This window comes from Poecilia latipinna, unplaced genomic scaffold (genome assembly GCF_001443285.1).
Source record: "Poecilia latipinna isolate Pla-1442-1.1 unplaced genomic scaffold, P_latipinna-1.0 Scaffold137, whole genome shotgun sequence".
Lineage (NCBI taxonomy): Eukaryota > Metazoa > Chordata > Actinopteri > Cyprinodontiformes > Poeciliidae > Poecilia > Poecilia latipinna.
This window is the reverse complement of record NW_015112753.1, coordinates 446,185-472,669: the sequence shown is the minus strand read 5'-3', so window position 1 is coordinate 472,669 and position 26,485 is coordinate 446,185. Positions and strand designations below refer to the sequence as shown.

General features: G+C 41.1%; 1 protein-coding gene across 1 annotated transcript in view; it reads right to left on the bottom strand.

Moving 5' to 3' along the window:
- lrig3 (leucine-rich repeats and immunoglobulin-like domains 3) overlaps positions 1 to 22,023 on the bottom strand; it is a 31,230-nt gene extending 9,207 nt beyond the window's left edge. The window contains exons 1-17 of the mRNA XM_015028858.1: positions 21,514 to 22,023; positions 14,496 to 14,567; positions 14,312 to 14,386; positions 9,417 to 9,551; positions 9,000 to 9,143; positions 8,766 to 8,909; positions 8,527 to 8,670; positions 6,574 to 6,717; positions 4,988 to 5,068; positions 4,828 to 4,899; positions 4,187 to 4,258; positions 2,449 to 2,612; positions 1,981 to 2,316; positions 1,618 to 1,899; positions 1,054 to 1,530; positions 823 to 981; positions 584 to 724 (exon numbers count right to left, since the gene is read on the bottom strand). Of these exons, the coding sequence (XP_014884344.1) occupies positions 584 to 724; positions 823 to 981; positions 1,054 to 1,530; positions 1,618 to 1,899; positions 1,981 to 2,316; positions 2,449 to 2,612; positions 4,187 to 4,258; positions 4,828 to 4,899; positions 4,988 to 5,068; positions 6,574 to 6,717; positions 8,527 to 8,670; positions 8,766 to 8,909; positions 9,000 to 9,143; positions 9,417 to 9,551; positions 14,312 to 14,386; positions 14,496 to 14,567; positions 21,514 to 21,710 (2,839 nt within the window). The 5' untranslated portion in view covers positions 21,711 to 22,023. The remainder of the gene's footprint in view (positions 1 to 583; positions 725 to 822; positions 982 to 1,053; positions 1,531 to 1,617; positions 1,900 to 1,980; positions 2,317 to 2,448; positions 2,613 to 4,186; positions 4,259 to 4,827; positions 4,900 to 4,987; positions 5,069 to 6,573; positions 6,718 to 8,526; positions 8,671 to 8,765; positions 8,910 to 8,999; positions 9,144 to 9,416; positions 9,552 to 14,311; positions 14,387 to 14,495; positions 14,568 to 21,513) is intronic.
- Positions 22,024 to 26,485: the final 4,462 nt, after the last annotated feature.

Below are 26,485 nucleotides of genomic sequence, written 5' to 3'. Positions count from 1 at the left end.
CCTGCTATGTACCTTGCGAATGCACATAATTCTGCTGCCATTTTATAGCTCAATTAAGTAACTACAGTTGTTAAAAAAAAGCTATATATCAAATATGTAATTTATGTAATTTTACACCATGAAATTGGGTCTCTTTCTCTTTAAAAGCTCCTGCTCTTTCTGAAACTCCGCCTTCAGGAAGTCATCATAATATGGCTCCTCTATTAACCCTTTACCAACGTTTTTACTAGCATTACTCTGTAGTTCCTATATTGAGCTTTGCAGATGCACACTTCCATCAGGTGTTTGCTAATTACTGCTGGCTAGTCTGAGTAGCAGAGTGGGGGAGCCTCAGTAGACTGGAAACAAGGTGCAGCTCCAACGAAGAGATGCACCTTGAAGGAGGCGGTGGTTCACATGGATGTCCACATGGGAGATCGAAGTATTTCTCAAATGAGTGAAAGAATTAAGGCAACACTCCAAGTATGTTCTTGATGAAGAAATAGCATTGTCAAATGATGTAAAGTAAAAGAAAAGCCAACACAAAGTCATAACACGACCCTTTTAAAAATCCTTCTGGAACCGGATCAAGACTTGTACCAACCTGCAAAGACTTCGGATGGGTCACTGGGATATATGGTATCGCGACAAAGCAGCGAGCCAATCGGGCCTTGGTAGTGGCAAAGCAAAGGATCGATGGCTGCTTCCATATCAGCTTCACTTCCTGTATCCAGCTGACAAAGACCTACCAAGGGTAAAAGGGGAATAATGTTACTTAAACCTTACAATTTATTTCAATACGTTTAGCTTTAAAGTCAAAGAAGAAAAGGCCAGAGTTGGTACCGTTCATGTCTTTGGTCTGCAGGTAGAAACCACTGTAGGATGATGCTATGTACTGATGGCTGCTACCACTTTCAGACGGGATGTAGGCATCCTGTCGGTCCGCTAGTGTTCCCTGGGAGGAGAGGTAGCTGGGAATATCCGCAGGTAGGTTGGTCTCATCTGGAGAACAAGGTTACGTTTTAATACAAGATTAGATGCTTGGACAATCTGAAAAACCAAGTGACCTCTGACCTGTATTGGTGACGCTACAGTCCTCGTTCCGCCGGCGGGTGTGGTAGATGATGACCACCCAGACCAAAGAAGTTCCAACTACGCAGCAAACCACCGCGATGATGACAATCCCTACTGTTGTCCAGCCATCATCATCTGCCCCTGATCCACTCCCCATGACGTTCCCAGTGCCACTCTGCACTCCGGAGTCACAATTGGGGTTCGGTAGGACTGCCAGGCGAACATTCCCCCTCTCCGTGCCCAGGGCGTTCGACATCTCGCAAGTGTACTTTCCTGCATCCACCTCAGCAGCATCAACCACAATGAGGAGCTGGTTGGCAGCGGCAAAGAAGTGGCGCTCTGTCACCACTAGGGGACTGTCGTCTTTGGTCCAGTTCAGTCTAGGAGGAGGGCTTCCACCGGCGATGCACTGGAGGACGGCTGTCTCGCCCTTGGCCACTGTCCGATCCGTGAGAGGGCGCAGGAAATAGGGCGTTTCTGTAAGAAATACAGGAAAAGCTTTGGCAATACTGTGAAAAACGACGGAATAGTAAAGGTCTACTAGGTGTAAGGTAACTTTCTCACCAAGAACAGTTAGAGTTGCATTTGCTGAAATAACTCCGGCTGTGTTCTGAGCCGTGCAGCTGTATACACCAATGTCTTCTGTCTTGACACCCGTAATGAAGAAAACGTCATCCTCGGGCATGACGTGCATGCGACGTTCACGAGCGGCAGGAAAGTCAGTGCCTCCATCTTTCTGCCAGGCAATCTGAGGAGATGGGCGACCCTCGGCTGCGCATTCCAGCCTAGCCATCGCTCCTGCCCGGATCGTCAAGTCCATTGGCATTTTGGTGAAAGAGGGAAGTACTGAAAAAGCAAAACAGTTTAAAATTTGGAGTTAAGGGTCTGGTGAGATGTGCCTAACAATTTAGCACACCCCGAACTTACTGTTCACTGTGAGCCGGGCCTTAGAGGAATATGACGACCCAAAGTGGTTAGAGATGACGCACTGGTACTTCCCCTCGTTGGAGAAGTCCACGTTCCGCAGCTGCAGTGTGGTGGTGTACTCTGTGACTTCCGTCTCACTTCCCGCATCACCCTGCACTCTTAGGTGGGCCTGGTTGTGGATCTCAGCATCGTTCAGGACTTCGTTGTCTTTCTTCCAGGCAAAGGTCATGGGGGAGTCGCTGGAGCTCGCAGCAGAGCAGACAAACGTCACGGTGGCTCCTTTGAGGGCCGACTGGGTCTCTGGCTGCACCGTTATCTTGGGCTTTGGGAAGTCATCTGGACGAACAAGAACAAACCTCAACATGTATGCAGATGACACACAAACTAGTACATTTTAACATTTAGTGGCCTTGGAAGAGAAATACCCAATTTAAACGGCTTTTGTGTATCAGGAATGAATGCACTTACCACACACAAACTCCTCCTGGCGTACCAAGAACACACTCCTGCCCTTCAGCATCTGTGGGTGGGCGCAGCTGGCATTGACGCAGGGCAGGAAGCTTTGCTTTTCTACCCAGATGGGAAGCCACTTCAGCTGGCAGTCACACAGGAGACTGGAGGTATTCAGACGCCTACCAGGAGGAGAAGGTATCAGAAATGCTTTTGGTTTAGCACATGCTTCATGAATCCATAAGTTAATGTTCTAACAGAGAAGACAAGATGTTTAAGAAGTGGAGTTGAGGAGGACTTTTTTTCCTGTTAAGTATTTGAATTAAGATATTTATTTTAAAAAATAGGGGGGAAAAAAGACTAATTGTTACTGCCTCACTTTAAATGACACTAAATCTTTACTGCTCTATGTAGGTTTGGCTTCATTAATTACTTCAAGGAGGTCTTGAATCAGTTAGCCCATTGTCAGAATAATGAGACAGAGAGGTTATTTTCACTTTCCTCCAATGGAAGTTCTAGTTCCTGACAGAAGTGGTGGCCTATTTCGCACATAGCAGAATACCTGGGAAAACAAACGGTATGTGTTTTGGTCGCTCCAAAACTCCGTTTAATATCACTAAAACAATCGTTTACAACAAAGTCCGACCAAGGTGGAGATTTGAGAAAACTATTTGTGTTTGTGTTTACATGGGAAAATGAGGATTTAAGGTTCCTGCATTTCAGTATGTAATAAATAATGTGCCGATATATTCAGACATTGCTTTCACGTAATTCCTAGTCAATATGGTCTTGTTTTATTTTTTTTTCTAACACACTATTTAAAAATAGTTCAACCCATATATTTGTTCACACAAGTGAACCTCTTGGCAAGTCATCGTTGTTTTGAAGCAATCTGATTGGCTGACTTTGCGCTACAGTGCCCCCTATGGGTTTGGTTTGGCATGTTTAAAACAGTGCTCAGGGGCGGATTTGTGCAGGTTCATGCAATTGAAAAGTTTTCTGAAACCAAATGTGTGTGTACGAAATAATTTTTTAAACAATAAGGGGGAAATATTTGTTTTAATACAGGCCAGGCTGCATGTGTACACAGACAAAAGCTTTGTGATGGCCACTATGAAACGTTGAGTTTGTAACTAATTTAGCACAATGCTTACGGTCATTGTTCATTAGGGTTAGGATTCTTGGCTGATATGTTGAGATGTCACTTCAGTATTTTCACAGATTTTCACAGATATTCTGTAACATGACATGTATTTTACAGATATGAAGGTGTTTTCAGGCTGATCAGCTTTTGTTTAAAATAATAATTATGGTCAAACACCTCCACTTTAGTTTCATCAGACCACAGAACATGTCTCCAGAAATAAAAGTCGTCATATTTGGAATTATTTGTAAACCATATTCAGATTTTTTTTCATGCTTTTGAAGCTATGGCTTCTTCCTTGCAGAGCGGCCTTTCAGTCCATCACGGTGCAGGCCATGTTTAACTAGATAATGAAGAAAATAGAACCAGAATAATTTTGGTAATCCTAACTGACCTTAAAAAGGGAAAAGTTTAGTCGGATTTAATGTCAGAGACTAAAAAATACATTTTTACATGTATAATTATTGTGTTTCAGCTGTACTGATGAACATAGTTAGAAAACTGCAATGTTGTAGAATTACAAAGAACATTTGAAGATATCATCAAACTATTCAATGATGTTTGGAGTTGATATTAATAAGAAAGTCAGCGGTGTGTGGTGCCGACACTTACAGCTCCTGAAGGTTTTTCATCTGGGAGAAGGCGTTAGCTTGGATGGACATGATGCCGTTATTGCTCAGATCTCTATGCAGAGAGGAAAAAATAAGAAAAAACAAAGACAAGGCATCAGCACTGATAAGGTCCTCAGAGAGATTTTTTGCAGACATCAGATGTTAGGAGAGCAGAGATTTTTACAATCTTCAATCACGAGAAAGAGTGAGAGAGAAAAAAACAATAAAACTCTGGGCAACAGATCGCATTGTTAATCAAACGAGATCTGACTATGAACTGCTTTGAGCTCTGGCATTGGTTCTAATTAGAATCAAATGCAGTTGTTGAAAAGTCATACACAAACACACACAAACACACACACACACACACACACACACACACACACACACACACACACACACACACACACACACACACACACGTTGTCTCCACTTTGTCTCTCTTTGTGATCAATATAGTTTTGGCTCACATGTAAGGGTACTAATGGCAGCTTTTTTTTTTCTTGACTCCACATCAAAGCAGAGGAAAAGGAGAAGACGGTCTGGATGCATGGCTCAAATAAACACCCTTTTATCATTCGGCCCGCTTTGTTTACGGGTCGGACTTTTGAAAACAATCAGTGAAACACCAGGCCGACTCACAGGTGCTGCAGCTCATCCAGGCCTGAGAAGGATTTTTTGGTCACCGAGCGAATCTGGTTCCCCTGCAGGAACCTGGAAGAATGGAAACAAAGGCTGCATCAGACGACAAGATCTTAGGTTTTATTAAGGCAATTTGGCCCACCAGACACAACTGACTTACAGCGTTTTCATCTTTTCAAGAGCAGAAAACGGCCCATTCATGTCTTCAATAGTCCAGGAGATTTCATTATTCTGGAGATCCCTTTAAGAGAGATTACAATGTAAGAAAAAATCCACAATCAAACATGGAATTTATGCTCCAAATGATCCTTAAACCAGAAATCCCTTTCTGGTCTTTTTGGCACCTATTAATTTACTTGCCCCCTTTATTTGGGGGGCTGGGGAGGGGGGGGACAAGATGGGTGAGATTCTGTTGTTTTGTCATATGTAAAATAAGCTTTTTCATGAACCCACTGACTATATTTCCCTGGAAGACCTTTTTAATTATAAACTGGAGCTGCTAAATAAAGCGTCTCAACAGGAAGTAAAACCCAGTCTATGCATAAAGGTAATTTCCCAGCTACTTTTACAGATACTGTTCTAACAATTGGTGGAAAAGATAAACCTACTATAAAAATCACTGTTTGGTGGGATTTTTATATTAACTTAGCAATAAGTCCAAAATGAGTGACCAAATAATGTGATGCTAGCAGGGAAACAAAACACTCAACACTCGTTTATCCGCTTAGCTGCGTCATTTTTTTCCTTTCTCTTACTACGACTTTCTACATAAAAATAAGACTTTTTACCCAATGTTAAACAGTCAGACGTTGGATTTTGTAATTACAACCACTGTGGCCACATAATCTAACCAGCTGATGTTTCTGTGAAATGTTTTCAGCAAGGAAAACTCAAACGCTTTCTCTCTCTGCTATCCACAGAAAGAAAATGACATCTAGATCACCAAAAGCCTAGAATTTTCCAGAGGAAAAAAAAATGCTTCCTTTGATCCTTTAGCAGCTTTATTGCCTTCAAACAGTTATTTTCCTCCTCGGCATGCTTGGCTGTGGCTGGTTGAAATTGAGGAAGGGTGTGAGTGTGTGCTTTCATGTCGGTGTGTGTAGGGGGAGGCCGGGGACTGTTGAAGCCCTGAAGCAGTCCTTGTCCACCTAGATGCACACCTGCCCTGCGATGACCTCAGCAGCGTCGCTCACATTTGGTTGTAGTTAGTCTCCGCTACGGGAAATGTTACTGAGCCTTTCTGTGGGAACAGGGGAGGTGGGGGGGATGGGTGGATGCGGTGTGGGAGAGCAATTTGGACAGAGGAAAGGATGGTGTGGGGAGGAGTGTGTGTGTGTGTGTGTGTGTGTGTGTGTGTGTGTGTGTGTGTGTGTGAGGGGGGGTTACTGAGGTTGCGGTTGTGCCTGTCTGAGTTCTTTTTTTTTTGTGTGTGTGCACAAACACATCAAGACAATAATCTACTTCACATCCCCAAAGCAATTCAGACGCAATATTTTCACTCCAGTACCAGAGTTAGCTAAAAGCTAAGGATAGCATGGATTGTCCTTTTTTGTTTTTTTTCTGTTAACCTTTCAGACTACCAACAGGAAAAATGTCACCAACTGACCAAGGAAATAATGTACCTCGCAATACTTTTGAGAGGTGACGCAAAAGAAAAAAAAAATCCTCCGTGTTTCCCAGAGGCCTCCGTACACACTCAGTGGTGACATTTACAATTCGTTTTTTTGTAACTCGAACTCAACTCACAGCATCTGCAGGTTGGAGAGGCCGCGGAACGCTCCGCCGGCGATGAAGCTCACGCGATTGTTTCCCACATGGAGCTCATCCAGCAGGCTGAGGCCGTCGAAGCTGGACTCCTCCAGCCTGGACAGGTGATTCGAGGACAAGTTGCTGCAGGGCAGGGAAAAAAAAAACATCAAGGAAGGTTAGCACAGCAACACACCCCTAATATCCATGCAGCAATATAAACAAAAGTGTGGCATTTGTATATATTAATGTCCCCAGAGTCGATACTTTTAGATCCAATTACGGCAAAGAGTCTTTTTTTCTGGTGTTATTTTGTTCTGGGAAAAAGTTTCCTTCCAGTTCACAGTTACAGACACTTTCATGTTGGTCAATTGCACAAAATTCCATTAATATATATTGAATGTTTGTGGTTCTGACGTAATCAAAACCAATATGTGCACTGCTTTGGCTAAGTTGTGGGAGAATGTAGTTAAAAAATAGAGGACAACCTTTTTTTTGTTCCAAAGTAGAACAAATCAGATGGCTGGACATATTCCCTGCTCACCAGCAACTTGTTTATGAGATAAGAGCAAAATCTGAAGCTAATGAGTCCAAAAGCATCCTGGACTTTGCGAACATTAAGACGGCCACTGATGGAAAAAGCCATAACAAAGAATCTGCTCCCAGAGAAAAGCAGGAGATACCGGTGGTAAAACAACAATGAATAAAACCGACAAACTTTAAATGTATCACTACATTTACCTCAAAAATATAAATTATGACACAATCACTTTTTTTTCTAACATGGATTATTGTTAAAAAAAAAAAAATCAACAACACACACACCCACATCGGACCATTTCCCATGGAAGAGAAATGGCTTAAGACGCTGTTTTTTTGTCCTCCAGACCTGTAAGTGGCACTAAATTTGGAGTACAGGACATGAGCACAAAGCCTCGACACCAAACCGTTTGATGAGGAAAGAAGACGCTGATGGATAGCAGCCATCAGTCTTAAGGACCTGCAGCCTGAGTTTTTGTGGATTAGCAGCGAACAACTTTTACCAGGTAAGAAGATTAATGTTCATACACTTCATAAGCAAGTAAGATTAGTAAGACAGTCAGATATTACAGTATGGAGAAGGTACATCTCTAATCATTAGTAACCACGGACAGAATGTCTCAACATCAAGTAGCCTAGCGTGTATGAAAAAAACTGGTTAGCATGTAGACTTTTGGATGCTCCGGTGTAAGGGGAAATACAGTTTATAACCCAGTGGTATAAATCACGAGTTGTGAATTCAGACAAAGTCAGCGGTACGGTTCACTTTCTAAGCTAGCTATTCCCAACTTTTGTAAACAATCTATAGCCATCTGTCTGTCATTAGAAGGACTTTTAACCGTAGGAACGGTTCATTGGTATGAAAACCAAACGTATGGAAGATTTTGTACACCTTGACACTGGTAACCGCAGCCCATTGTCTTCAAGATGCTGTTTGGTTCTGAGTCCAAACTACACAATAAACATCAACTATTTCTACACAGGGTCCCCAGCTGGTCAGCAGTGCTAAAGAAAACTCCAGTCGATTTCTCTTTCATCTCATTAAAAGCTGAATTTTCAAAACCTTATTAATCCTCAAAACTGTTAGCCAGTCCTTGCCTACCAGGAGCTAACGTGTATGGTTTGGGAAATGATTGAAGTCTGTGTAAAACTAAAAATCCCAAAGTCTCATGAGACATAAAAGCAGAACAGAAAAGGTGGGGTGTGTAGTAACTTGGCAGAGCTTTAACACTGGCACTGATCCGCAGAGCAACAGAGACTCTGCTTTGTCTGGTTGGTGGCGGGAGGAACTGAAGTGTAAGCAAAGCAGAGGAGGGGAGGCGGAGCGGTATGTAGGAGTGTCGGGGGTTCAGATGGCGAATGGAATATGAGGAGGGGAAGGAGTCCAGAGAGAGGGAAAAAATATGGACTCACAGCTTGCCGAGTTTCTGGCAACACTTCCAGGTTTCAGGCTGGATCCTGCTGATGGTGTTGTGTTCGAGGTGGAGCTGCTGCAGAGCCCCCAGGCCGTACAGCCAGCCTTTGCTCACCTCCGTCAGGTTGTTAAAGCCCAGCTGCCTGCAGACAATGCAAACATGGCATCACTTCACACAACAGCTGGGGAAGTTTGAAGGAAATCATCTTGGCGCACGCTGATCATAAGGTGAACTTACAGGACTTCCATGTTGCTAAGGCCAAAGAAGGCCCCGTCCATCAGCCCAGAGAGGCGGTTCCTCTGCAGCTTCAGCGAGCGGAGGGTGGGCAGGTCTTGGAAAGTCAAGCCCTCCACCCGGCGAATCTGGTTTCTGCTCAAATCCCTGGGGGGGGGGGAATGCAGTGTTTCAATCAGAAGGAGCCAACAGGTGCAACGATCAAACACGCAACTTTGGTAGGACCGCAGAGCTTACAGATGCTGCAGGTTGGGCAGCTGGAAGAACCTGGCCGGGATGTTGGAGATCCGGTTGTGGCTGAGCTCAAGAATCTGCAGAGTGCTGGCCAGGTTGGTGGACCAGCCCGACTCCAGAGACGAGATGCGATTGTTGCAGAGGAACCTGAAGGATTTTGGAGGAACTTGCTGAAACGTGCTGTTCATTTAACATCATGTTACACCAACAAATCTCAGTGCATAGTTGTGAAGTGGAAGAGTCTTACAAAAGAACCAAACGCTGCATCAGTTTTGTTCTACTTCACTTAATGCCACAACTACTTTTGTCTTAAATCAATTGAAATCCTAATATACTACCTTAAATATTTTGGTTGAAATATGGAAAAATATGGAAAAAAAAAAGAGAAAGTTCAGGCCATGTAAGAAGAATAAAACTCACAAGTTCTTGAGAGGCAGAGCCGGGAAGGAGCTGGACTTTATTTCCACTATTTTGTTGTTGCTGAGGTCGAGGGTTTCCAGGGAGGCGAAGGGTCCGAGCCGCTCCTCCGAGATCCCACTGATCCTGTTGTTTGCTCTGAAAATACAGACACCGTTGCTCCTATAAATTGCAGGAATGCTTCGTATCTGGCCAGTGGCGCAAAACGGTGTCATGTTCCCAAATATGCAAACAGTGAAGACTGTAAATTCCTCTCCAGTCTGGAAAAAAAAGTCAAACATCTCATGAAACCTACCACCCAACATGAAACTCTCTGACATGCCTTTTTTTCCCTTCTCCAAGCTGATGCTGCTTGCATATATTATAACAGGAAGCTAATTGTTGAACATGACTAATGTCGCTGTTCAGACCCTCAGGTTTAGCGACGTGTTATTTTGTTTATAAGGTAATTACGAACAAGGTATTTAAAAAAGTTACCCGCCAATTACTTGGCTGATGAATGCCATTCCCTCAGTGAAAGCATGCCTCGGCAGAGGCCAGCAATTTCCTGAGCTGCACGCCTCCTAAATTGCAGTGCAGGGACTGCTTAGTTATAAACAGAGCTGTACAGTGCCGTCTTTGTGTGTGGGGATTCGGCAGCGGAGTGGACGGGAGGGAGAGAGTCCCTCTGATGCACCAGACTGCAGTCCTTGTCTCCGCTGCTCAGTGCTTAGCACGGTTTAGGGGTTTGGGGGAACCATTTTTAAAAGATTCACTTTTAAAAATGGTGACATTTACTGGAATTTGTACATCATCAGAAAAATCATCTCTAAGCAACAATAATCTGGTCTTGATGTGGATAGTGAGTTCAGACAGCAGATGCACCTTAGGCACAGCTGTCAAGTCTCCCGTTTTGGTCGAGAAACTGCCCCTTTTTTATCCCCCTTTCCTGCCGTATCGTTATTTTCCACTTCTTTTTAAAACTGGAAAAGGCAGAAATTATTCTTATCCCTAAAACTGCTGGTGCTGGTAACTGACACAAGCCTTTCTCTGAAACGTTCTGCAGCCGTAGTCCAACACAATAAAAGACCTTTTTGTAGGGAGAATCACAGAGGGGTCTCCACGCAGCACAACCCTCAGCTCTCAGACTAAAGTGTATCTCAGTTTTCATGTTCTCCTGACTGGTCACTGAGACAAGCAGGAGAAGAATTAGGTTTGCTACCTGAAGCTTAACTAGTTCTTCCAGCTTTTACCAGAGGGAAACTAGATAAGCAGAGGCTGTGAATGATTGGAACAGAGATGTTGTTCATAATCGTTCAGGGTTTACGTCCCAGATTCTCATTTGTTATACAAGCACGATTGGGTTCCCTCAAGCTGCTACCTGCCAGACTCTACCAGCACTCTGGGCCCTCAACCAGACCCCACAAACCGTCAAACTATGCAAAATCGTGAGAGCCTTTCCCAAACGCTGTTGTTGTTGACATGTGTTTTCAGTAAAGCCATGTCCACTAAGCAGCAAGTAATTTTAATAGAGTACGCTTTTCAAACGGAAAGTAGCTTTTTTTTTTTCTTCTTCCTTTAAACCGTCTCACTCGTGGTGTGTCTGGGTTTGTGTGTGTGTGTGTGTGTGCATGTGTGTGTGTCTGTGTGGCATTTCCTATTGGAAAAAGAACAGAGTTTTCAAGCGCAATCTGATGACTCCCTCTCACAGCCGTGGCGCCGGTAATGAAAACCAGCGCTGCATTCATTGTTGAGACGCCATATTAAACTTGTCAGATATCTTACACACACGAGACTCTGCGTTTTAGCTCATTGGCTGGCCTAGCTAAAGAAACTTTCTAAGAGTATGAGGGGCTGCTTATTGTCTTGAATCTTCAAACTGACTGATGAAAACTCCTGGGTTTTCTTACAGACTTCTTATCACACACATATTTTATAGAAACGTCACAAAAGATTGTTATGATACTTGTTTTGGTTTCTAATTCTCCTTTTCAGCAAAGTCCTGAAAAGGCATTTCATCTTGGCTGATGAGATGCCAAGAAGTTCAGCCCCTTGTAGACCTAATCTAACCTGGTATCTCTACGGTCATTTGTTGAACCTTTCTGGAACACAGGGGATTTGGTGGGGGGCTGGAGGAGGGGGTCTACCCCCCCACCCCCCTCCATAAATTCCAAGGAAATTGTTCAATTAATTAAGATGATCACGACTCAATTACTACCAGCTGCAGGGTTATTGCCGTTTGTTTTTACTCTAAGCTGCGAGGTCAAAGAAGTCGGCGAGAGCTGCCGCTATGTCTGACTGGCTGTTTGAATAAGTGGTATTTGATACCCTGAGGTCCTTTTTTTCCCCCCTTTACAACCCGCCCAACTTGGAGAAACTGAAGGAGAGAGAGAAATTCTGGAAAAATGTTCCACTGGTGGAAAAAGAAGAAGAAGAAAAAAGAAATCACACCGAACTGCTAAATGTTGGGGGGAAAGAGGTGATAGCTAATGAAGATAGCATGTGAAAGCAAACAAGGTGAAGTTTAGTTCTTGTCCCAGTTTGTTCAAACACAAACCAATAAAATAAATATGTATTTAAATTTTGAGTTTGGACAAAAATAAGTGGGTCAAGAGCACTTTGGTATGTAGCTTTAAAATCATAACATGGTTTGCCTTAATTAAGAGAAACGGATAAAAAAAAGTCTCCTCTCCCACTTACTGCTGTGGTAGAAGTCACTTTATGTAAATCTGTTAGATTATTATTTCAATTTACTTTATGTAAATTTAAATAATAAATTACATAAAGTTTTGGTTTGACCATCACTGCATGAAAACCTTCATTTTTTCCAAACTGCGGAGTTTAATGATAGTTTTGTTCTGGTGTCACGTTTTAAAGTTGCACTACAGAACATTGCACTGTACACTTAGTTCCGCACAAAAACCTCCTGCATGTGTCGGTACAAACAACCATTACAGCCCTCACAGAAACTCCCACAACTACAGGATGTCTGATGGGACAATTAGCCATTACAAAGCATTATGGGATACATGGTGTAATCGGTGTGGCATACTGGCACCCCATAATAACAATATATGTTTTGTTTGTAGGCCAGATGAGGCTAGCACTGCTTTAACTTGACATATCTAAGCTACTTCCATTTCTGTTATATTTCTTCTTTTTTCCAATCCCAAATTATGTCTTAATTGCGTAAAACTTTGAAAAGAGATACATAGTGCTGAGATAAGATAACACATTTTAGGCATTTAAATAATCTAATAGAGTTCTCTTCAACTGAACCCAGACATAAGATTGTAGGCGGACCAGAGTCCGATTACGCTTTCACACATCCTCAAATGAACCGGACTAGAGTTCGGTGAAAGCGGATTAAACAGGGCTGGTGTGAACGCAGTCTCAGAGGACTCTTCCATTTCATCAGCTCCAAGAATAATCTGTAGCAAATGCTCTGTGTTTTCAGCCAACATAAAGACCATGAGCTCATTATGGCCTTCACAAATTCTTTGTCAAATCTGAAAAACCCTTCCAGGTAAGCACCAGTTTTTTTTTGTATCATTGAAGGTGACAATTATGTTTTACTTTTGCACTTAAGTACAAATTTTTTGCTTTTACTTAAGAGATTTTAGTCAGTATTCTTACCTTTAGCAGAGTCACTTTTAACACAAGTCTCCACACCTCTACTTAAGTAACAGGGGTACTTTTGCCACACACATTCATACATCGTAACACACCTTGGGATGTCGGCGCCTTGCCACGTCGACATGTCAGAAGAGAAAACTGGAATTGAACTCACAACTTCCTGATTACAAGACGGCTCTTTGCTCACGTCAGTGGTCCACTCTCTGAGTGACTGTGCCCAGCAATCCGCTCTTTTCCATCTTCAAGAGGAAGTGGAGTCCTGCATATCGCCTATTTTTGAGTGAATGACCGGACCTCGGGCATGGGGAGAACTAAAAGATTTTTTCTAATTGGAATTTTGCCCGATAACATAATACTGTTGTATATTATGTTACTGTAGGGAAATCATGAAATTCAGAGGTGTAGAGCTTTAGTCACTTGGTGTGCTCATTAAAATGCTAAAACTCCTTTATGACCATTAAGGGAAAGGCATACCTTTTCACTTGAAGTACTTTAATGTATCTGAGCCACTTCGCCAAATTAGAAGCCAAGCAAGGATTCAAATGTAACCCAAACCCATATTAAAAGTTCCACATCCCTGTTGGAAGAACACTGTTGGAGGCTTTCGAATGGCAATCCAGCTCATGTTTCTTTTCTTCTTGAAATTAATTGTCGCTGGAGGTGAGATTTCTTTCTGAAAACTACAAGCAAATTGACTGACTGACTGACTGACTGACTGACTGACTGTGGCGGCTTGCGGCTGTTGCCGACTGTCGTGTCGGGGCTTGATGAGGAATACGCCTCATCTAGCAACATCTACATTCCTCCGCAACAACTTCACACTGGGTAGTTTTGAGAAATGCGCCACAGACCAAATGAAAATTGTTGAGGTTTCACAGACTAATATCTGGTGTGATTCTGAAAGCACGTCTTACAAAACAAGATTCCAGACGATTACGAGCTCACAGTTTGCAAGGGATAAAATATGACAAGTCAAGAGGCTTTCTTTTTGTCTGAAAGCTGATCTCTGGTACTTCTCCTCTGAAAGAGTGGGACTAAATTGATGCTGAAGTCTCTTTCCAGACAGAAGAAAAATGTTTCCATTCGTCCTGGTGACATTTGTCTGCAAACACTTGGCCGGTCTGGGAACTAGCCCAGTCAGTTGGGTTTGGCTGAGCTGGGAGAAACAACTTCCCAACTCATGAGTTTAACCAACTGTAATAGTTCTGGCAGAGAATGATCATCAAAACCAGGATGAGGCGACAATAGACAAATGTAACAGTTAACCAAAAGCCTTTACTTACAGAATGAGAGTTGTGATGTTTGAAGCAGAAGGACCCAGATCTGGTATTGCCTCCAGTTTGTTGTGATTCAGCTTTCTGTCGAAGTAAGAAAACCACTAGATTTAGTACATCGAAGGATGGAAAAGACTATTATTAACCTGGGTAAACACTGAGAGCACCAGTGTTTTAATTGTCTCACACTTACAGTTCCTTTAAATGCGGCAGTCTGGAAAACAAATTCCCGTCGAGTACTTGCAATTTGTTATGGCTCAAGTCCCTGTGAAAGGAGGAAGAAGTAAACATCAACACACTGCACTTTTCACAAGCTCCAATCTTCCATAATGACCTGCAGAAAACATTACCAGCTTTCTGCCTTAGTAACAGGCACAGGCTGGGCACTGGAATCAAGGTACACCAAAGTTCAAAACCAACAAAATTCTCCATTCTATGGTCTAAAGTTCTGTGAAAAAGATGGCGCATCGTCCATTGTGTTTTACATGTTTAGATTGTTGTCAATATCATGGTTTACCAATGTGCAAGGATTGGTTAGAGAGATCAGTTTACAGTCCTGCAGTCTAAAGTCATTTTAGTGGCTGTTTCCAGTTAATTCTCACATGAATTTTGAGCGAACTTTTAAAATGTCGCAAAGAAATATGAGCCGTGTTTCTGTCTACTGGTTTGGAGCAAATCAACCAGGCAACGCAAGGTGTAATCTCATCAGATGTTGACGCTACGCATGGCTGCAATAAACAGGAAACAGAGGTCAGAGGTTACTAACTAGCATAGAGCACAAATCTCAGAAAATCTCAGAGAGAGGAAAAGTGTTGTAGAGCACATTGTAATTTTTCCGGCATGTCAACTAACTATTGGTGATGTTACAAGCTTTCAAGAGACAGAGAAAAAAAATGCAATGCTAATGATTCTAACTGCAGGAACAGCTAATCAGTCATGTGAGGTAAATGTTTGCTAAGTCAGAACGCATCCAGAAAATCTGTTTCTGTCTCCCCTTTACTGCATTAGCTTTTCAAAACCCACCTCAGCCAGAAGGCGATCGCAAAAAACACAAACAGCCTGGCGAAGATGAATCAGCCGAGTAAATTCATGTTAATCTACATGGAGTCTAACGAGAAAAAGGTTGAATAATTTGGTAAATTTACTGGATGTTTGTTACACACATTTAATTTAGTCTATGTGTCGGAATGAAAAATAATTAAAAAAAATGTTTTAAGATTATTAAGAGAGATGGACCAGTCAGGTTAATCCAGGTTGTTACTGATCTCTGGGTTTCTTTGAGGCCCGACCTCCTGACCTCTTGACCTCCTGACTGTAGATTCTTTGAGCGATTGTAATTTGGAATCAGGCAGGAAATTACAGAATTACAAGACAATTCCCATTTATACATCAAAGCACATGCAGAATTACATTTTCTGCTGGTTGATGAGATCACCGATCAGTGCTGATAACTGTAATAATCAATACGTTGGTTGTCAGCAGCAGGAATAACTGCTGAAGTTCCTGCTTTTAGAAATGCACCAATTATATATTTCATTAAATCTTTTGGAAAATATTCTGACACCATCCTATTTTCCTCATAATTATTGCACTGTAATAAACTGAGTGACACTGACTTGTAAGCCCACACAGACTGTGTATTGTGTGTCCGTGTATCCGATGCTGTGTTTTGCTTTTGTCTGAGTCATGTTCGTATTTGGGCTGCACTCGGCCCGGCCCGGTCTGGCCTGGTCCTGGCCTGGGCTGCAGCTCGGCTTTGGGTTGTGCTCTTGTGTCTGCTGTCTGTTATTGAAAATGAGCCTTAAAACCAGCAGCAGAATTCTGGCAAGCGGAGCCTCATGCACCATAAAGCGGCAGCGTTACTGGCACTGCTGCACACGATCAACGCTGTGGTGCCAGACACTTCTTCTTCTTCTTCGTCTTCTTCTTCTTCTTCTTTTCATACCTCCTTCATCTGGAATCCATCAAGAAACTCTTATAGGAGGGGAGCGCAGTGGGGGGACCTAACAACTACTAATGTGTTTGTAATGCTGGGAAAAGCGAGAGGAACGCCTTTTGTACCTCTGAGACAACCTGCTGGATTTTCTGGGTCTGTTTTGAAGGTTTCATGAACACATCAGGCAGAGTTTTCCTTACTCTGTGGGAACAAACCCCCACCACTCACCCCTCAGTTCCCTCCTCTTTTTGTCTCCATGTCCCAACGATAAGTTGTTGTTGTTGTCGCCCCGCCACTGGAGGTGTCCTATCACGCTCCAAAGATAAACCTTGAGCAGACCCTACACTTCCATTTCCCTCACAAAGAAAGCTCTGAGAGAAGAAAGATAACACGAAGCCTGGCGTACAGGCTGCGACCTGCATCTGCTGCCCCGCTGGAAGCAGACTGCGCCACTTCCTTATCTGGCACCGCAAACTGCTTCTCTTTAAGCCGAAAGAGCGTGTCGTTACCGTTCACACTGAGAGACACTGGCAGTGGAGGAGGTTACGTGTTTGTTTCTCGTTTGACGGAAAAATAAATCTGAATGCAATCACGTTACGGGAAAAAAAAAAAAAAAAAAAAAAACCTGGCCCGTTTCTGCCAGAACAAAATGACATCAGTCTGTCCTTGCAGCCAGTTGTTGTTTGATGCTCAACGGTGTTTGTGTGATTTTGAAAGGGCGGGGCTGCATCGCTAATAAAATCCTGCAGTGGGAGGAGCTTAGGACGACCTCCCAGGAGTTCTGTACTTGATCTTTTATGAAGTGTGAAACATCCTGATGAAAGACGAGCAATAAAGTTTGCCACGATATTTTGTGGTATTTATTGTGGTTAGGGATGCACTGATATGAAAATTTGGTCCGATATCTTTAGGTGTTATGGCAAATAACTGATATTGACCAATATCTTATACGATATATATATCTCTACCCTTTCTACAGTGAAAAAACAACCACAGCACTGACATCGCTTCAGCTAAGCAATCCTGAACAACATTGAAATAATAATCGATTGTTAATATCGGTTCAATTTTACCTGTCGGAATGATAACGTAAAAAATTACAAGATTGATGCCAACATGCTGCGCATCTCTTATTGTGCTGAGAGTGAAAACAGCTTCTTGTTTACCCAGGTTGTCAGGGTAATGATGGCTGTCTCTGAGTGCCACAGTTATGAAAGCTTCACAAACAAATGCGGTTCTTTAAAAAACATACCAATTTTTAACTGGGTTTCTTTAACACACCACTGGTGTAAAAATAATAATAATAAATTTTATCACTAAACCTCGCTCAGGAACTGCACTAAATCATATTTTAGAATTTTATGAAATTTTGCTGACTCTCTCTTGGAACCAACAGTGGAAAAAAAACAACAACAATTTTGACATTGCTGTCAGAATTGGACTTTTTAGTTGTCAAGATAAATCAAAATTCTAATCCTGATGAGAATTTTTTTTCACAATAATAAGAAACATTATAATTAATGCCCATCCTCAGTCCATGGAACTTAGATCGATAGAAGTTTGTCATTTTTTAATAAAAATAACACCTTCAGGTATAATTTAGATAAATTGTAGCTTTTGAATTTGATCCATTACCTAAAACCAATGAAGTAGTAAATTTGAACTATTGTTGGCTGTAATCCTGGTAGAAATATTTGTTATTTACACTTTTTTTTAAATTTGCTGTATATTTGTTTTTTTTTTAATAAGTATTCGTATTGACAAATGTTTCTTTTATGTGTGCAAATTATAAATGCTCCACACTCTGGAGCAGGACTCCAGAGTGTGGCATGCAGCCAGAAACCAGTCATGGACTAAATCATTCCTTGGTTGCTCCTTGTTTTTCCTCCATGATTATATTTGTAGGGTTTTCTACTTTTGCTCATATCAATGCCAGAGAAAAAGGGCAGAGAAGTTTTGTTCTTTTGGCAGCTTGATTGGGAATGTTAATGCCTTAAATATTATGTTCTAACTTTCTCCAGTTTTTGGCTGCGGTGCGGTACACCACCTGGGGTAAGATGCCAACAGTAGAAGAACATTGGCTTGAATGAGCAACTTGGCATTTTGTGAAACAATGACTGCCAACCTTTCGCTCCGTCTTGTTGATGAGCGCTACTTTTTACTTGTAGTACTTGGTAGATTGATTGTAACAATTTTAAAATAGCTCCAGGATCTTTTGCTACATCAACATTTTGTACAATTGCAGGTTTATCCTGCTCAGTCAGTTCTGTTTGTTCAGCTGAATGTAGAACACTTTAAACATTGAATATTCAATCGCAACACAAACAGGGTTTTTACAAATCAAATACATGGAGTAACAAAAAGTAGGGATGCCCGATGTACCGGCATTAACACCAGTATTGGTCAGTTTTAGTCCTTAACAACCGATGCTTATGTCCATCTTAATCCCGTTTGTGTTTCTGGTGGTCATGGGGACATTGTCCTGTATTTAACTGGAGTAGAGAAGCAATGTCAGAGGTGTTATTTGTTTAATTGTGTCCAAAGGACCGGGAAACGTAAATATCAGTTTTCAGCTACAATAGAAATATTAATATCAGATATCTATATCACCCAATATTTTCTAAGTCCCTAACTAAAAGATAATTTTCTGCTGTTAACATATGATAGTCTAGATGATAATATCTAGGCTATCATCTCATCTAGTGATAGTCTAGATGATAATATCTAGGCTATCATCTCATCTAGTGATAGCCTAGATGCTATTAGTATTTTACATGGCTTTAGCTTTTTAGCTAACTCTTGCTAACGCGCTGCTGTTAAAATTTTTGAGACACTCATGTTTTTGTATTGGAGCCTCTAGCAGGAAATGTTGGACACAGCGGGGCAGTCGCACATTCCCAATGGTTAGCTAGACAATGTAGAACAATATTATAAATATCTATATAACCATAAAAACTGATGTCTAGGGTGTGTTTCTTAGTCCAACTAATAACACTGTCCTATTAGTTTGCCACTTGAACTTTTTCACCTTCGTAGTTTTGCTCATTTTGGTAAAAATCATTGCATTCTACGGCAAGATGTTTCCACCTGCGTTAATTCAAACGGGCCACAGAGTGACTTTAGGATTTTTTTTTATTTTATAATCATTCTACTGAAATTTGCTGTGGTTTTATAACTTTAATGATCTACCAGCAGAAGGTTGATGGTCAAAGTCGTTTGGTCTGTTCAGAGCCTTCGGGTGCTAATTTGTCATATTTTGTAAGAGTCATTCAGACCAAGCGAGGATTAAATTTAAAGCAATTAGTGATGGACAATATATCGGCACTAACATCGGTAGCGGGGAATATTAGTCATTTTTTACCATGCCTGTACCGGTCCGATAAATAAAACGGGGTTGATATTAACAACTGATATTTATTTCTGTCAATATCTGATATTGAGATCAGCCATATCGGTCCATCCCTAAAAATAATATAAAAGTATTTTATATTACTTTTATAAAATAAAAGTATATATCATATAATGATTTTTCTTTTTTTTTTGCATTGTATCATTGTAATAACATAAACACTTTAGCTAATTTCTTTCTGTACTGAAACGATTTTAGACATTTTTTTTCCTCCCTTTTCAAACTGTAATTTGAAAACATGTCTCTGTTTTTGTTGGCTTAATCTTTATCCTCTTTTTCCCTATCAGTGTGAGTTTTCTGCAGCCCAGCGCTACACGCTCCTCCCTAATCAGTACCACTGCTGGCCCCGGTGTTGCTAATTCAGCAGAAATAATGGGGTGCTGGAAAACAAAGAGTCGGGCGGTTTAAGGGGTTTAAGATGTGCTGGAGAGCCACTCATAAATTAGCATGCCAGAGTGAAAAGAATTTTTCCCCCTGAGTGGAACTTTACCCCCCCCCCCCTCCTTTTTTCTCAATTTTCTTTGGAAGGCCAGTTTTTGTTTTTTTCTTTTTTTGGTTGTGAGGCGCAGGCTGGGTCTGTTTTCTCTGGCAAGTCACAAGTTTCCAGAGCAGCAGAAGAGAAAAACTGAATTTCAGCAGGCGCTGAGTCAAGTGCTAAATCCTAACACAGCCCCATAAAACAAAACAAAAAAAAAAATCACCAAGGATAATTATCTGTAAAGTAGAAGACAGAGAGGAATATGAGTTTAGAGCTGAGGCTGTGGCTCCAGGAGACTGGAGGCCGGACTCAGCCTGTGGAGCCAGTGGAAAAAAACACACAAGACGAGACGGTGGAACTTCAGGAAAAAGTTCAACTCTGCAGATTTAGGCTTGAATTGTTTTGAAGGCACGGCGTCGCACTGAGGCGACCCAATCACTGCAGACTTACTCCACTGTAAAACATCACAAACACAGCAGCAGCTTTGTTTCAATTACTTCTAAAGGGAGGGATCAGGTAGTTGATTGTTACTGTAATTACAACCGCTGCCACAACAAAGGCCCGCATGACAAGACAGGAGGAGAGAAAAATAACCTGACTTTAGATAAAACTAGGAATGCACCAATCACACTTCACCTGGCTGATGCCAATATTCTGCAGGTTTGTAGATTAGAGTAGTTTCAAATAAAAAACGACCAAACAAAATGCAAGATTATTCCCATTTCTGCATTAAAGCAAAAGGTCCCTAAACTTTTTCTGCTTTTCTTCTGTGAAAAACTGGCTGATTCTGATCCCTGATTGGTGAATCTGTAGGAGGTCCATCCAACATTTTCAATGTCCACCTGACTAATTACTGCATCTCTGGAAATGGAGCCAGTTTTGACCTGTAGGCGATTGATCAATGCTGCTTTTGAAAAATCTGACAACTTCGATCTCTGGGTGAGTGATCGGTGCATTTATGAAAAATCCGTCCATTTATTTCTCAGGATGAATGATTGAAAAACTGAGACAACTCTGATCACTGAGTAAACAACATGCAAGATGATAATAATAATAATAATAATAATAATAATTTTTATTTATAGGCGCCTTTCTGGACACCCAAAGATCTGTCTGTAATGACACACAATCAAACAAAGTTTTTTTTTTTTTGTTTTTTTTTTTTTGGTTATAACAGTATTCAAGTTGACTTTTTATAAATATTGGTATCTTTAAACCATAGTAAATAAATAAATAAAAATAAGGGATTTTGTCGACATGACTGAATTCTGTGATTTCTTACTCTTTTCCTTTTTGTACTACACTGAGCGCACAAACCATTCATGGTCATAAATGATAGAAACAAAGTTTCCACAGAAAACAGAAAAACTCTCTTCAGGAGGACTCACAGCTGAACTGTCCACTCCGGGATCGTGTCTGGAATTCGGCCCCTTTTCACCCGACCGCAGTCCACAAGTTCCCCAAAACACAAGCAGGGAGGGGGGCACGTCCCAGCGTGGGCCCCCGATCCACGCTCCAGTCCCACAAACAGCAGAAAAAACACAGCAAACCTCACCAGACTGCGAGGCTGCGGAGAGGAAGGCATTTTTCTTCCACACGGGCGATCGCACCTCAGTGGGTTTTTTTTTTTTTTTTTAATCTTCGGATGCAGCCGATCCAAAGTGCGAAATCTTCAGTCCAAAAATGAAATAAACCACCCTGCCCCCCCCAAAAAACTAATCCTTTTATCCACCAGCTCGATGTTTATATCCAATCCCTTCCTCCTGTTCGGATCGTATCTGTGAGGAAGAAAAGCAAAGCGTTCCTTTCTAACTTTCCCATTCCAGTGTGGAAAGTTTTTGGTGCCGTGCTCTGCGCCGCTTCTGTCGGGGCAACTCGTCCTGTGCGGGATCCCCACAGCGCCGCATGAGCACACACCAGAGGTATGCGTGGGGCGGGGACCACAGGGGCGCATGGGAAATGGAGTCCGTTCAGCTGCTGGCTTTAAATCCAACATAATAGGTGGAATTTCTCTCCTTTTTTTTTTTTACATGAGTTGTGTAATATTTATGACTGAGGTTTTCATCATTAAAGTTACAATTATTAGAAGTAGTTTTGTGGTAGGTTTAGAAGATGTAATAAATAAATGTTCTGAATTTCCAAATTCGGAATAATTACTGAGCTGTACTTCCCATCCATCCATCCATCCATCCATCCATCCATCCATCCATTTTCTTTACACCCTTGTCCCTTAGTGGGGTCAGGAGGGCTGCTGGTGCCAAAATCCAATCTGCCAGACAAAAAGAGAAAATTTACACCAAAACATGCTTGGAAATGATACGCATGTCTCACATTGATACCATCTTAATAATAATAATAATAATAATAAAAAATAATAATAGTCATATTTATAATAATAATAATAAATAATAGTCATATTTATAAGAAGAAGAATAGTCATATTTATTATTATTATAATTATATATAAGTATATATGTATAATAAATTCTTGTATGTTCAGTTTATTTTTGAGCAGATAATTGTTTAATTTGTGTCCTCAAAGTGTTTACAACACTTTGGTCCTAATGGCAAAATGTTTGGACACCACTGCTATCGGTTAGCTACTGTTAGCAACAAAAGCAGATGGCGCTGTATTTCTCATAGTAGAAGTTATTGAAACAGTGAGGCAAACGGAAACTCTTCAGTCTTATTCAGTCTGGCTCTGCTTTAATGACTAAATGCTATCCTGTTAAACAAGAGATTTACTGAGTAAATGACGGTTTTTTTCTGTTTTATAAACAGGGAAGCCATGTTGGATTTAACGTCAAGAAAACAGAGAAACCAAAAACCTTTCAAGTCAAAATTTATTCATCCGGGAAAATTAGTTTATTATTCTAACTTGAACTTTGGAAATTGTAACTTTCACAAAGAAATGGAAGAAGCCGTTTATGGAAACTAAACAGCAAGTTGAAAATTTAAAGGAGATACTACTCCTGTATCTTGCTAAATCGAGAAGCTTTGTTTATCGCTATCATAAGATTCACATCTCGTTAAAACCAAAATCTGATCTTGTCTAAAAAGGAAAGGAGAGTCAGAAGGAGCCTCAGCCCCTCAATGCCTTTTAAGAACTCGTAATCTGTTCCCGTTACCCGTGGTAACAGCGTTCCAGTTAACAAAAGTCTTCAACGTGGCGACGCCCGTATTGTTCGCAGTATTTCTTACAATCATTTTAAGCTTTACCTTCTATAGGCACTTTTATTTTGTCCAATTCATGTTGAAGGTGCTGCATGTGACATTGATTTTAGACACACTCTTACGCCTGTTTTGTGAAATAAACATGTTTCCACCTCTGCTGCTGTTGATGCGAGGAGGAGATCTAACAGGCTTCCTTATAGCCTCTTGGTTTACCTAGTTAAATAAAATATGACAGAAAAGTTGCAGCTGGACAAATAATGACCGTATTAGTTAGCTTTAGAGTTGTGAGTCACATAAGCCACTTGTTAACAATGTGCTGAAGTTCTGGTCCTTGAGCAAAAATTCTGCAGAGTCAGACGTCTAATTAAGCCCTTGGCTTCATCTACGGTATGTCTGTGGTTTCTGCCTTACAGGATGGCAAACTTTCAAATTTTAATTGCGCTCTTTCCCTTGGATGTGGTGTTCAGCCCAAAAGGAGTAAAGCTTTTGTCAGAAATGCCACAGAAAACCAGAAGTATTTACAGAAACGAGCGAGCGCTGCTTCACCTTCGGCAGTTCAACCCAAACTGAAGGGAGAAAGCGGCGCTCGTTGAGTGGTTTGCTGAAATAACGAACTAAATTGGACTATTTGTATCGGATAAGGACGAAAGCTGGGTTTTTGTCCACTTCCTATTTTCACAGCATGCTGCAACGTTGCACGTTATTCATAAAAAGCGTTAATTAGACAGAACCTTGTTGCAGAACACAAACCAACCTCATTCACCTCAAAGGTAAAGTTGACAATAAAGGATTGAATTAATATTCTGCTGTTGCCGGCCAGCTGATATTTTCTCATTTGCAAGTTAAAAGATGAGCGCACTTTCCAAATTTCCACATAAAAAGGCCTCTTCATGTGATATTCATACTTGGGCAGATGTGTCGGTTCCCCTCGGGCGAAATGTAGAGCCGTTTCCTGTTGACCAAGGTTACGCTTTCACCGCCTCGACTCCACAAACCTGCTGGCCGGTCGACCAACACACAGATGAAAGCAGCACTCTTTGAAATCTGCCAGTTTGGGAGAACAATTTCAATCTGAAATTGTTTAGTTTTTCAATTAGAGATCAATTATCACACTATGCGCTCAGCATGTCTCCACTTACTTAGCAATCATTTAATATGTTGCTGAAGCTGGTTGCCAAGCGACCGGCTTCTCATTTTATTGATTACAACTGAAGTGTCCAAATGTTTCACCTCTTGGGCCAAGAGGTGGAAAGTAATTGAATCAATAAAAATGCCCAGTTTTTATCTGTGCAACTAACGCAACACTATATTTGAATAAAATGAAGAATTATTTTTAATGTTTATTCTCAGCAACAAGAACAGGTTTGGAGTTGACAACATTTTTTCCTTATTTAGTGAAGTTCACTAAGGTCTGCGCTCTAGTAAAAGTCACTGAATATCTGTGGTCCTGTTTACTATGAAATGTAATTAAAAGTGGATAAGATGGTTAATAAAAGATGACCATGACTACGTTGGGTTGTACTTTCCATGTTTAGAAGACTTTCATTTGTCTGTATGATTTTTGAAAGGGAGTAAAAAGTTAATTTTTTTAACTCCATCAGCCTCCAACATTAAGCTCCTGAAAAAAACCAAGTTTGTGCTGTTTTTGTATTGTGATCGAAGGCCACACAAAATGACTTCGTGGGCCACAAATGGCCCCCAGGCCGCATTTCAGACACCTCTGGTTTAAAGTGCCGGGGGTGTCACTTTAAACTTGGGCACTTTAAACCAGCATTTAAAGGAGGCTTTATAAAGCAGGCTTGATCAAAAAAGAAATAAAACCGTTTACTTACGGTAGATTAAAAATTTGTTCCATTTGTCAGAATTCCATGGTAACGGCTTAGTACACCAATGAAAATACCAGAGACCGGTGGACACAATCACACAGCAGTCTGATGTTATGCTCATGAAATGTTGAGTTGTACAAAAAAATAAAATGTCAGACTTTCAATCCTGGAAAAAGTCATAATGTAGTGTGTCTGAGATGTGATTTACCAACTGACATGACTTCTGATTGATGAAGCCATGAACTCTGCCCTCTAACCATGACTCAGAAGGCTAAAGTTAAGGTAGTGGCCTAGTCAAAGTCTGGAGTTAAAGAGGTTGTTCATTCTCCTGTGTCTTTCATAAACATCCTGACTATAGGAACCTCTCTCAAACCATAAAAAAAAATACACCAACTAACATGATTCAGTACATTAAACAGATTTTATGGGATCATAAATAAACAGCCTCGTTGTTTTCTACCCAAACTGCCTGGAGGTGTGAAACTTACCCTTTGGCCAGCTGACCACTCATTTGTATTTAATTGAGGACAAATGGTGGGAAAGTAAATTGTGGACACACACACATACACACACACACACACGCACACACACACACACCCACTTCGTGGTGAAAATGTCGGAGCCATTTATTTGTGTGAATAAATGATCCACAAGTTCGAAAATGGTACCAGATGTTCTCATTTGAAGAATCTCCATTTAATTAAAAATTTCCCTGTGATGTTTTGACAAAATGCTCTTCAGGCATCTGACAATATTGATCAAAGATTTTCTAGTGGCCAAACTCAGCAGGAAGCATTTCCCCCCCGACTCTATTTCCTGCTGCCTTTACTCTTTTTTAATTAAACTGTGTCAATAAATTTGATTAAGCTCAAAGGAAAGTGGGCTGCTGAACTCCATCGATCGGCTGTTTATGGGGGAAAGTCAATGGGGTCAGTGTTGCTTTTCTATGAACTATGAAAATTGTCTCTGCATATTACAGTTGTAGTAATAAAATAATGATGTAGTCTGACACCAGAGCCCTTTGTCATTAGAATAATTAATTTAATAATATGGAGATTTTATGTGAGCGAAACACCATGACCACACATCAACTCAATTACAACCAACTTAAAATAATGGACCCATGAACTTCAACTATAACATCATTGTTTGTATTGTAGTTTATTATAATTACAAATTGTGGAGCATAGTATGACCAGAAAGTTTCATTTTAAAGGGTGAAAGGGACAAAAACTGAACTTGCAGGCTGAACAGCAGCTGTTCAGTCCCCTTTAATCAAACTCCGGTTCGTTTTTCAAGTCCGATTTCTTTGGTGAGGTGAGTCTCTGAGCGAACTCTGATCCACCTAAAAACCTCAACC